The 13,159-nt window shown below is 53.6% G+C and overlaps 1 protein-coding gene across 5 annotated transcripts in view; it reads right to left on the bottom strand.

Annotated features, from left to right (window-relative positions):
- Window positions 1-8,318: 8,318 nt before the first annotated feature.
- The window catches only part of PRDM2 (PR/SET domain 2), a 113,863-nt gene continuing 109,022 nt past the window's right edge, over window positions 8,319-13,159 (bottom strand). For 4 of the 5 annotated variants that reach the window (XM_045548676.1, XM_045548677.1, XM_045548681.1 and 1 more), the window contains one exon: window positions 8,325-8,462. In XM_045548676.1, the coding sequence (XP_045404632.1) occupies window positions 8,342-8,462 (121 nt within the window). In that variant the 3' untranslated portion in view covers window positions 8,325-8,341. Of the gene's footprint in view, window positions 8,463-13,159 lie in introns of all 5 variants that reach the window. The other variant, XM_045548675.1, reaches the window with a different exon arrangement.

Below are 13,159 nucleotides of genomic sequence, written 5' to 3' on the forward strand. Positions count from 1 at the left end.
GATTCACGCTTTGATATGTGGACTCACGAGACCTCCCTCACCAGCGTGGCTGGCATCGTCCAACCCATGAAGGACCTAAATAGAACAAAAGGGAGGAGGAGGAGGAGGAATTTGCCCCTTTTCTCCTGCCTCATTATTGAGCTGGAACATCTCATCTTCTGCCCTTGGACTTGGATCACATCATCAGCTCCCCTGGTTTCCAGGTGTTTGGGCTCAGTCTGAATTTCACCACACGCTTTCCTGCATCTCCAGCTTGCAGATGGCAGAACTTGGGACTTCTCAGCCTTCATAATCATGTGAGCCAATTCCTCATAATAAATCATATTTTTATATACATGTAAATTATATATATAAATTTCCTATTGGCTGTTCGTCTGGAGAACCCTAACACATCACATCTTCTCCTTTTTCAAGAAAGTATTTAGAATTCCAGGCTCTTCCGTCTACCCTTCTGCAATATTTGGCTGTGGACAAAGACCATTGGGGAGGGTCTCCTTCCACCCCAAACCCAAGAACATGCTTGCCTCTCACTTCCCGTTAGAATTCCCTGTGCTCACCCCATCCCCTGGGGCTCCGATACCTAACTCTGCTGGGATATGTGATCAGAGGCATGGTTAGCTCTTCAAAGAATTTATTTACACTCACACCCAGTAGGATGGCTAAAATAAAAAGACAGTAACAAGTGCTGACAAGGAGGTGGAGAAATTGGAATACTTATGTATTGCTGGTGGGAAGGCGAAATAGCCTAAGTACTTTGGAAAACAGTTGGGCAGCTCCTCAAAATGTTGAGGAGTTACCATTTGACCCGTGATTCCCTCCTAGCCATACACTCAAGAAGACCTGTCATAGCAGCACTATTCCTAACAGCCAAAAAGTGGAAACAAAGCCAAAGTCAATCAGTTGGAGAATGGATGAGTAAAAGATGATATATACATAAAATGGAATATTTGGCCATAAAAAAGAATGAAGTACCAACACATGCTTCAACCTAGATGAACCTTGCAAACAGTATGCTAAAAGAAGCCAGTCACAAAAGATACGTGTGATATGGTCTCATCTATATGAAATGTCCAGATAGACGAATCTGTAGGAACACGAAGTAGATTTGTGGTTGTCTAGGTCAAGGGGCTTGGGGAGTGACTGCTAATGGGTATGGGGTTTCTTTTGGGGGTGTTGAAAATGTTCTAAAATTGATTGCGAGGATGGCTGCACAACCGTGAATATATTAAAGACCACTGGTCTGTACACCTCAGTAGGGAAATGCTGATGTGTGGATTAGATCTCAATAAAGCTGTTTAAAGGCAGGAATATATTTGCAATTGTAGGAAGCCTTTCTAGTCTTAGCGGAATGGCCCAACTTACTGGCTGGCGGCTGGAAGGGTGAGTCAAAGGCCGAGCAGCCTTGCTCACCAGGCAGGATGTTCCCGGGGGGGGGGGGTCTCCTCGAAGCCTTGGGCTCCTCCCACTGCTGGCACGGAGCACTCAGGGCCCCCCACCCCACTCCCACCCCACTGCCACAGCAATCACCCACACGGAAGACAAAGCACAGAGACCAAAGTGATCACCCCACACTTGCTCCTCACAATGGCTCTTCACACGTTTATTGTTCGTTTTCTTCACATGGCAGAGACAGAGCTGTCTTCTTCCGCGCCCCACACCCACACCTGAAGACCATCGCTGACCTTCCCCCCCTTTTCTCCATTGGAACAGTTTTCCTGACAATCTGGGAGTGTTGAAGGGTGACCAGCACATTTGCACATGCAACACGATGAACCTCCCCCAAGGCCTCGACCACATTTCCCAGAATTCGCCATGGGCTGAAGGTGCCTTTTGAGACTTTGGGCTTGAGTTTCCTCACTCACTGCTGACGGGGAACGGTTCATGAATGTGGACATTTATGGGACAAACTGTATCAAGAGGGTGGGAGCAGCCACAGCTCTTCATGCTCGTGAGGGTTAATTGCAGGAGCGGGCAAAAGGACTCCAGTTCATAAAAATCAAAAGCAAACAACGGTTTTTAGCTGGGAATAGGAAAACCGTGACGTCGGCCAATGCTCAGCATTTTTCTGCCCATGTGAGGATCTCATGAGACCCTTCTCCCGGACCCTTGTCGGACCCCATACTGCTGCCAGTCGACTGATTAATTAAATAACACAAGTTATAAAACTTTAAAAACGGGGCATTTACAGTCAGGGACATAAATACGTGCTTTTAAAAGTGTTTACATACATATTTACAGAGTTGCAAGATCAACCATAGTAGCCCTGAAAAAGAAAATCCCTTTATTGTGTGACAACTCGCGCTCGCCAACCAACGTTCCCTCCTTCCACTTTGGGTCTGATACATCACGACTGAAATCAGAGCTGAGAAAACAGCACCAAAGTGGTCTCAGATGTGCTCATCTGCAGTCTGCCCCAAAGGCACAAAACCCAAGATGCTAACTGAACTGGGTCCAAACTCCAAGCTCAGCTCACATGTTTCTCCAAGACGTGGACTGACCCCCAGAGAGCAGGGGTCCGCCCCGGCAGCCCCTGGCAGGGGATTTACAGCCTCCAGAAATCTCTTTTTCTTCCCCGTGCTTTTTAATCCTTCCATTTTTTTTTTCATTTCCCAATTTGTTTGTTTCCCTTTGCAGCGAATCTGAGAAGCTCAGACACTGAAAATGTGATGGTCCCACCCAGTGAGGCCCCACCCACCGCCCTTCCCGGAGGAGGACACGGTGTATAAGTGGGGACACGGTGTTTCTCCCAGGGGCACCTGCTTTGGGCGTTCTCTGCAGAGACTCAAGAGCAATGGACTGATGAGAATTTCAAATCTGGAAATGACTCGAGAGCCAGCAGCTCAATTGCTCAGGCAAGAAAGGGGGTTTTCCAAGTGCTGGGGCCAAGGGCCCTGCTCAGGCTCGTGTCTCAGCGTGTCTGTGTGTTATTGATTCCCAGAGATGTTGTGGGGAGATAGGAGGTGGGGGGCAGGGGTGGTATGGAAAGGGAACTTGACCTCCTCCTGAAGACCTTCCTCAGACTGGACCAAAGTCCCCAAAATGGCAACAGACAATTGGAGAAGCAAAAACCAGGGTCAAGGAGCTCTTGAAAAATTGCATAGTAGGAAAGGCCCCGCCCCGGCAGGAAGGCTGAGCTGTAGGACGCGGCGCCAGACCTGCCTCTGAGTATCGCCCCAGAGGACGGCGTGGAGTCGGCCGCCTTCCTGCCTCCCGGGCTCAGGACCCTTGTTTGAAGACCACTCGTGCACCCACACGCGCACACGCACTCCCGCGCTCACGGCGCACACAACGGGGACAGGTCGCTACTCCCTGCCGGACAGACTGCAGTCCCTTTGGCTTCACTGATTCCAGGTCACTTCAGGTGCTGAGGAGAAAAAGAAAAGAAAAATAATGGCAACCACATATTCAGTACCTACTGAATTCAGCGCATTGTCCCACTGAAGCTTTTAATGAAACTGTTTACGGACGTCCGCCATACACGCAGCAGAAAGCCCTGCGGGATGGGTTTCACAGTGAACACACCTCGCAACCGGCACCCACTGTCCCGCGCCCCCCGCCCCGTTTAGGATACACTAACCCGACCCGCCCACCAGAGTAGCCACTATCCTGATCTCTACCACCATAGACTAGTTTGCCCATTTTTTAACTTAAATAAACAGAATCATATTCTGTGTCTGGCTTCTTCCTCGTGGCGTGTTTGTGAGATTCATCCACTCTGAGCACGTGGCTACAGTTCCCTCGATCGTCAGGTTGTACGGTGTTTCTTGCAGGAATGTGCCATGTTTATCCACCTATTCCACTCCTGGTGCACAACCCGGTAGTTTCCGGTTTGGGGGCAATGTGAGTAATGCTGCTGGAACATTCCTGCATGTGTCTAGAAGACACGTATGACAAACGTATATACATGTCTGCAGAGTGGACGTGCTGGTGGTAGGGTGTGCATATCTAACGCATGAGCATTCTTGTACAGGTTTTCTGGTACCCGTGGGCACGTATTTCTGCTGAGTGTGTCCCTGGCTATGGCACTGCGGGGTCCGGTGTCCAGTGTCAGTCAACACCGCCAGTTCTCCATGGCGGTTGCGCTCCGTTCTCATGGGGGAGACCCTGATCCCCATTTTACATGGAAGCAATAGAGCCTCAGAGAGGAGAAATAACTTTTCCAAGTCAGCCGATGATGACGAATCACAGAGGCGAGACCCCGGCCGGGTCAAGCTCGCTCCGGAGCCCGTGTGTCCTTCCCGTCAGGAGGGGGTGGCTCTGCCCACACCGTCCTCCACGGAAACCACGCTCACGGCGCTTGGCACAGAGTGGGGCACGTGGGTAAGCGAACATAACGTTTGCTGTGTTGCACTGAACTTGCTGGGCCAAGTTCAGGGGTACAGTTCTCTCACCCTGTGGACCCGATCACGGTTACTATTACTAAAAATAACCATTATTATTATTACTATTGCTAATAATAATAAATCAATAACAAGAGGAGTTCTGTTTATGGAAGGCTTACTGCATACCAGGCACTTTCCTAAGGGCTTTTCAGGTACCCACGAGAGAGGCATTATCATTGTTAACCCGTTTCACAGATGAGTGACTAGAAACACACAGGAGTGGAGTACCCACCGAGGGTGTAGCTCCAGAAACCGCACTTAACCACTTGGCTCTGTTAATCCCAACCCCCTGAAACCTCCTGATGGTGCTGGAAGGAGCTGCCTGCGGTGGAGAGGGAGCGTTCAAGAGAGGGAGCTTCCCTTCCCGGGGAACACCTGCTTATGCTGCAGACAGGCCCGGCCATCTGCCCGCACCCAGGAACTGGGGGAGGGAAGGAAAGCTGAGCCGGGGCTGACTCGGAGCAGCCACACTCCCTCGGCCTGGCGTGGCCAGAGCCTGTGGGTTTCCTGAGGGTTGAGTGGGCTCCATAAGGGAACCATCCCGCCAGTCCCCCACGGAGGGGGCAGCCCTCTGCAGGGGTCACGGCAGCAGGGGCTGGGCCTGAGGGGAGGGGAGGGGAGCTCTCATATGAGGGAGATGGAGACCTCTACCCACCCCCCTCCCAGGACAGCAGGACAGGGACAGTGTCAGGAGGCCTGACACAAAGGGCTCAGGCTGGCCAGGCTTGGCCAAGGAGCAGCAACAGCCAAGACGAGGACAGCAACAGTGGCTGGGAACATGAGAGGCACTGGTCCCCTCCATGAACTTCCCCACTCAGCCCCCCAGGAGAAGTCCGCTGGCCCCGAGGGTGGGCTAAGACGGGATGTGCACAGGGAGCCTGACACCACACCGGGCTGGTGACGCTTTCCTATGCCTGAGAGTGAACAGAAGCTCTGGGCTGTGCCTGAGACAGGAAAGGGGGGTGCAGCAGGGGCGAGCAGTAGGCAGGGACAGGAGGAAGCCAAGCTCCTGTGTCCACGCCTCGCTCTACTTGGCCCATCCAGCAGACAGTTACGGAGCCTCCGACCTGGGAAGGGCGGCAGGAGCGAGGCAGCCTGGCTCACGGGCCCTCCAAGAGTGCCATCCTCGTCTCTGAACAAGACCCACATGCATGTGTGATTCTGCACGAAGGGGGCGCAGCCCACTTCAAGTCCAGCATCCACCATAGAGTCAGAAGACCAGAGCTCTGATGCCAACTCTGCCACGTGCCCCTCTGAGCCTCAGTTTCCCTGTCTGTAAAATGAGGATGTTGATCTGTACATACCTTCCTGTGCTCAAATGCTTTGCCATGGCATTTTAAAAAATCTCCTGGAGCTCTGTTAGTGCTATTGACTGAGTTGTGTCCCCTAAAATCCACATACTGAAGCCCCCAGTGTAATGTTATTTGGAGGCAATTAGGGTTAGATGAGGTCACCAGGGAGGGGCCCTCATGAGAGATTAGTGGGCTTCTGAGACACAAGAGAGCTTGCTGTCCGTCCGCCACGACCACCACACGAGGACACAGCAAGAAAGTGGCCGTCTGCAAGCCAGGACGTGGGCCCTCACCAGAACTCAACTATGCATCCTGATCCGGGACTTCTAGCCTCGAGAACGGTCAGGAAATAAATTTCTGTTAAACGCTGAAGCCCCCCAGTCAGTGGTATTCTGTTACGGCAGCTGAGCTGACTAAGGCAAACAGTGTAAGATTTTTTTTTTTTTTTTTTAAAAAAACCCAAATCCTTAAAAATAAAATAAGTAGCACATGCTTGGTGTAAATACAAATTTAAAAAATAAATAGAAAAAAGTTAAATAAGATTTTAAGGAGCAAGTTTCAGTCACTTAAAAATTAAACTGTTCAATTTAGAACATTCATCGTAGATGAGCAAAGAGAGCCTGTTAGTTGTAGATGCAAAGTACATTCGGCCTCTATTCTATTGAGCGCTTAGCTTGGGGAGCTGTATATGTTTGAGAAGAAGGAAAAAGAATGCAGCCGTCTAGGATGGTGCCTGGCCTTGGGGAGAGCCTGGATTGAGAAGGTTTGGCAAATGCTGTGTACAGCACATTGTCATCCTCGCTGGGACTGCAGTGGCCACAGACAGAAACCACGCAGTCTGTTGGGAAGCCAGCCCGGTGGCACCCAGCTCTCCTGCAGGCTGCAGAGAACCTGCTGTGGGGTGGAAGCCATGCCCAGAGCACCCAGCAACACAGAGGCTCATGCAGCAGCCTCCGCCACAGGGAGGATCCCAGGACAGGAACGGGACCCAGAGTTGGGAACTGCTCCTCTGGCACTGCCTCCCATTTTCCAGAAGACTCTAGCCAAGTCTCTGCTCTCAAGGCCTCAATTTTTCCATCTATAAAATGGGAGGAGGAGAGGGTTCATCTCTGAGCCCTCCCAGCTCTGTGCTATCTTAGATCCATTTCAACTTTGTTCCATAGGATTCCGGCTCCGGGTCAAGTCCCCTGTCAGGGAGCAGCTGGCTCCAGAGAGTCGGGCTCAGCGTCAGCTGCAGGCAACAGGCTCTCTGGGGAAGGTGGATTTTACTATCATCCCCCTCCCCACCCCCAGAGGAATAAAGCCAAGCCGGAAACCCCAACCACTTAAGAAAGAGAGAAGTGAGTGAGGTCTTGGAGTGGGAGGGCAGGCAGAAGGGAAGAAGAGTCTTTGCTTCCTAGTATAACACAAAAATCCCCAAACTTTCAGAATTCAGCCCGTTCTTGCCTTAAACAATTAAATTCTCATTCCAAACGACCCTGGCTAGTGGTCTAACCCCTGCCCTGTGTTGAGCAGGCATCCCCAAACGTGAGTGTGTCCCAGAACCACAGGGCCACCTGCTAATGCAGGTTCCCAGGCCACGCCCACCAGGATGCTTGTTCTGTACATTGGGAGGGGACCCCAGGTCTGTACTGATAACGGTGCCCCAGATCTTCTAATGGACGTGTCCTCCGATCATGCTTTGGGACGCTGACCTCGGGGACACAACAAATGCAACTGTGCTGTGTTGCCAACAGGGAGGCAGAGCCCAGGCGCTCCAAAAATGGAAAGTCTGCCTTCTGTGTGTTACCGTCAGAAAATTTAGAATGATTCCAGGTTTTTCACCACCGGAAAACCTGGGAAAAGACAATTTTGGCTCAACATAAAGTAAGCTTTATATTTTATGGATTAGTCCAGGTTGAGTATCCCTGAAGTAGTCCCTGAAATGCTTGGGACCAGAAGTATTTCAGATTTCAGATAGTTTTGGATTTTGGAATATTTGCATTATACCTTCACTGATTCAGCATCCCTAATCCTAGAATCCAAAATCTGAAATGCTCCAATGAGCATTTCCTTTTAGCATCATGTTGGCACTCAAAAAGTTTCAAATTTTGGAGCATTTGGATTTCAGATTTTGAGATAGGGATATAAAACCTGTATTATTTTTACCTTCAAATACATATGGGGATAGAGACTCCACAAGTCCAGAAGGATTCAGTTGAGTACTGAGTATAATTACTATTTTTATGATTATCATTACTATTACAATAACGAGAGCTAATCCCTATCTGGGGCTCACCATGTCGCAGGCATTGTTCTAGGTGCTTTGCACATCTGACACTTGTAACTCTCACAAGCATCCCAACAAGTAGGTACTACTGTAGTGCCCATTTTATAAATATGGAGACTGAGGCCCAGAGGGAGTAAGTAACTTGCTTGAAGTCCCGCAGCCAGTGACAGAGCTGGAATCTGAACCCAGGTGGTCCAGAATCTGGGCTCTCAGCCAAGCGTGCTCCTGCAGGGAGGCCCCGTGCCATGCCTGGCACACACAAGCGACCAGGCCCACCCTTGCTCTCATTCCCTCCCACCCAGTACTCAAGCCCAGCTCCCCTTGGTCCCCAGACCCACCCCCTGGTGCCAGAGGCTGCTCCGTCCTGCCTCGTACCTGTCAGGGAGCAGGCGGAGCGTCTACTCTTTGAAGAAGGGTCCCTGGAACTGGGCTGCAGCCGGGGCCTTGACTTTCCTGTACTGCCGGGTGACGTACGGGGCTGCTGGTGGAGGGCATCGGGACGCCAGGCGGAGGCTGTAGCTGTGTGGGAAGAGGAACAACACACATCGTCACCTGGAGGCCAGCCTGGTGCCCCAGACATCGCCAGGGGTTCCTTAGTGCTGGCTACCACTTCCCAGGTCCAGGCAGGACTGCACTTTCTGGACACTTCGAGGCCAGGTGCCTGGCTTCAGCCACCGGCACTTGAGCTTTAACCACCAGTGTGCACTTCACCATGCTCACCCACCACACTCTCTCCCCTCCGGAGGTGCTCACAGCAGTGTGGGTGACAAGTGTCCACCAGCCCGGTTCTGAGACACCACGATGGGCAGAGCTTCGGTGACCCCCAGTGGACATGCAGGTGAGCTGGAGTGAACTCTTGTGGCATCAAGACAACAGCTTTACCTTTCTCTGATTCCATTTCCCCACCTGCCCTTCTGTTCTCCCCTCCTGCCAGGCCCCAACCCCCACAGGGCAGAAAGCATCTGGGAGGTTCTGTTACCAAGGTACAAACACACCTATGTGGAGGGCAGGGGGTGAGGGAGGTCCCCTTCTCGGCATCAACCCCCACACTCGACATCTACCCTGTGCCAGGCACTTCCGTGTCGGGCATCTCAGAGAGGTGACGTCACTTCCCAACAGAGATGTGAGGCAGCTGCCTTTGACATGGTCTGGCCCTACTTGTACTGCAGCCCATTGAACGGGATTTGGTTTTTTCAGAAGAGCCTTTACAAATGTACTTAAAAGATAGGTAACCCAGACCATCATTCCTCCCCTCCCTGCATTCAGCTAACTCACACTCCTCTTTCAGGTTCCAGCTGGGACACCACCTCCTCCAAGAAGCCTGCCTTCTTTACCCCCTGGGTGAGGTGTCCCTCCCTTGGGCGCCCACTTTCCCTTGTGGGTCCCCATCCCCTCACTTGTTAAACTGAACCAAAAGCACATACTGAGACATCTGCCTTCCTCGTGAGCTCCGGGATCCCAGTGTCAGGGCCTTTGTCGTGCTCGTTGCTGCATCCTCAGCTTAGCACAACAAAAATAAACATTTGCCAAATAAGAACAACACGTGTGTGCTTACTGGGTGTCCCGACCTGTGCTCAGTATTTTACACGTACCAACTGTCTTACTCTTCGTACAACCTACCTAGGTGGACACTATGATTACCCCTCATTTGCAGATGGGAAACGGCGGCACAGAGAGCCTGTGTCACTCGTCTCCCTCTCAAGGTCGGGGCTGCCCCCGTTTGAGTTCCTCCCCGACGCCGTGCAGTCGAGGCCTGTGGTCAGCTCGTCCCACTCGCCCGAACAAGAGTCAAGGAGGAAACCGAGGCCCCACACTCAGCGAGTCTGTGCACCAGATGGGCCACCAAGGCCTGCAAGGATTATGGGCCCACAAGGAGGCCATGGAGGCCACACCACAGCCAGTGGGGCCATCTCCACTGATAGTGGCTGCCCCCACCCCAGGGCTGGCTGGTGCCCCAAGAGACACAACCCGAGGAGAGACGGCAGCTGGGAGGCTGCCTGGAGACATGAACAACGTGGACTCCATCCTGTTGGGGAACAAGGAACAGTCCTGGCACACAGTAGGTCCCCCCGTGATGTGCCCCTTGGGGGAAATGTCTACAGCGGAGTGTAGCAGGACCAGCAGCAGCTCTGGAGACAGACAAACCCCACATCATCAACATCCAGCTTCTCCCTCTCTGCTACCACCCCTGTGCATCTAAGAAACATTCTGATCAGTCACTGTAATGCCCCGGCCTCCCGGCCCCCTGCAGCTACCCAGCCTTTCTCTGCCCCCTTCCACCTCCGTTCTGGCCTCTGGCTCCTGCGGCCACAGCAACCACAGCCATTTCCACTAGGGCCAGCCTTCTCCCCGGCTCAGGGTGTCCGCCTGGTGGAGCTCTTATAGTTGGGGGGCGGGTAGCAGCTAATGCGATAACCTCGTGATTCCTGGTTCCCACTCACTAGCTGTGTGACCTCGGCAAGTCACGGACCTCTCTGAGCTCCGGGCTCACCATGTGCAATGGAAACCCCAATTTGGTAGGGTCACTGCAATGGTTAACTTCAGAGAAAGCTCTCAGCACAGTGCACACCGGCCTCCAACAGTTATTAGCAGTGTTTCGATTGTGGAAGTTGCGGGTGGTAGACACAGACTGAGAAGTCATGACCCCAGGAGGAGGTGGCAGGTGGCTGCTGGAGGCCTGAGGGTGGCTCTGGGGGCAGCTCTGGTCCTCATTCTTGTCGGCTTAATGATCAGGCTAAGTCATTTCCTGCCTCTTGGTCTCTGAACCTCGGTTTCCTCCTCCATCAAATGAAGACCATCCCCACCGACGTGCAACTCAGAGCAGGGCTGGGAAGTACTCTGGGGACCAGGAAGAGCTCAGCACACGTGAGATGTTTTCAGTCGCTGTGATGCAATGGAGGGAGAAGGAGCCAGAGCCCTGACCAGTCCTCAGAGACTGAGCGTCAAGTGGGGCTTCTCAGCTTCAACACTTTGCCCAGAATTCTGGCCCAAACCCCTGTGCAGGCTCCCGATTCAAACACGCAGCTGCCCACTGGGCCCCTCCACTTCAACACGGCCATGGTGGGACACTGGACAGCCCCAGTTTGCTCCCCCCGTACCAGGCTCCATCCGCACCGGACGCTTCTCACCCTGCTCAGTAAACGGCATCACCAAACGTGTGGTTGTTCCAACCAAAGCCTCACAGCCTTTTCTGCCCCTTCTATGCATTTTGCTGCTCCCAACTGGCGATGGACTCAGAGACCACCAACCGCACTCGCCTGAACCCCGTGCACAGAGGAGCAATGCACCCTGAGCCTGGGCCTGTGCGGCCCCCTCAGCCTCACCCCCCAAGTCAGTCCAGCTCCAGGTCCCTTGATTCTGCCCTCAAATCCACACATGTGTCTCCACTCCCACTGCCAGTGTCCAGTGCCACCCTTGGCATCACATCTGCCCCGGGACTGTGGCAAGAGCCACCTCACTGGTCCCCCACCACCAAGCTGATCCCTCAATCCATTCTGCACCAAGCAACAGAGTGGCCTTTATAGGGACCTCCAGACACGACAGTGACACTGGACCATGTCACTGCCCAGAGCAGCAGTGGCCCGAGGCTCCCCACTGCAGTTAAAGCAAAGCCACCTGCTGCCTCCAGGCTCGCTCTGTACTCGCTCTCCCTCTGGGGACCCTTGTCTGTCTCTCAGGCCAGGCTCTTCTTTCCCCGGAACCCCCCATCCCCTGCTTTCCTCCAACCCCCCTCCTCTGCCCACGGCTCTCTCTTGAGGTCTCAGCTTGTGTCCCCTCCTCAAAGACGCCTTCTCAGACCTCCCCACCTTAGCGATCACCTGGCCCCGTTCCCTCCAGCAAGTCTCCTCTGCATTTTCTTTCTCTATTCGTGCTGTGCCTTCCTGGGCCGCTCACTCCCAGCACGTGCCACGGCAGTCACCTTGCTGCGGAGCTCTTTACTGCTCCACCAAAGAGAATGTCTTTGATGGCAGACACTGGGTCTTGTCCCAGCTGGGTCCCCCCTGCGTAGCACAGGGCCTGGCGCAGGCAATGCTGGGTGGTGGATGGAGGCAGCAGTGAAGGATGCGTGGACTGAGGTGAAGAATGAATGGATGGGTGGAGAGAGGGGAACTCTAAAATGGACAAGAAAGGTGCTCCTTACCGGGTGCCCCTGGTTTGCCGCTGTCATCACAGGACCACACACCCTTCCTAGGCCAGGCCCCACCCCCAGGGACAGCAGAGCCCCGAGTCTCAGGTGCAAGGACACCGTGCCAGTTCCCAGCACTGCCCCACTACAGGCGGAAGTCCAGCTGCCGGGGCTGGGGGTGGAGCACAGCGTCACAGGATGGCCCTGGCGATGGCACAGGCACCATGCAAGTGAGTTTGGACAAGCCAGTGCCTCGCTTATGCAGAGCGCTTTAACCTTCGCAATCCGGAGAGCAGCGGGGAACACTGAAGAAAGTCTGAGTCAGCCGTGACCAGCGCCCACGGACCCGTGAGCTCTTACAGGGCTCCCTGCACGCAGGCACCGTGGCTGGTGCTGGGGGCCCACGGCGGGTCCTGCAGGAGCACAAGCCACACGGACTGAGGCTCTCGCACTCAGCGCACACGCAACTCCAACACACACGGTCGGGCGGGTCACAGGTCCACAGCCAGTTAGGACAGAAAAGGGAACAGAAGAGGAAGAGAGGGGCTGTCATGTCAGGCTGAAGCAAACACAGAGTGGGTAGCAGTGACATCAGACACATCCCAGAAGGGGGATGGGAGGGCGATTTCAAGGGAGAGAAAACACCGTGTGCCAGGCAGGCCCTGTGGGTACCACGCTCTGCCCGGGTCCCTCAGTGAACCTGTGAGGTAGACAAACTTGAGAGAGGTTAACCTACGTGACAGACTGAACGTTTGTGTCCTCCCCAAATTCATATGTTGAAGCCCAACCCCTAATGTGATGGTATTTGGAGGTGGAGCTTTCGAGGGGTCATCGGGTTTAGGGGAGTTCATGAGAGTGGGACCTCCATGGTGGGACTAGTGCCCTTATAAGAGGGAGAGACAGAGGAAACTCTCTCTCTCCTCCCTCTCTCTCTCCAGACGCACATTCGAGACAGGCCATGTGAGGCACAGCGCGAAGGCGGCAGTCTGCAAGCCAGGAGGGAAGCCCTCACCAGAACTGGACCATACTGTCACCCTGACCTCGAACATCCAGCCTCCAGAACCGTGAGAAGATAAGTTTCTACCGTGCA

This window comes from Lemur catta, chromosome 3 (assembly GCF_020740605.2).
Source record: "Lemur catta isolate mLemCat1 chromosome 3, mLemCat1.pri, whole genome shotgun sequence".
Taxonomy (NCBI): Eukaryota; Metazoa; Chordata; class Mammalia; order Primates; family Lemuridae; genus Lemur; species Lemur catta.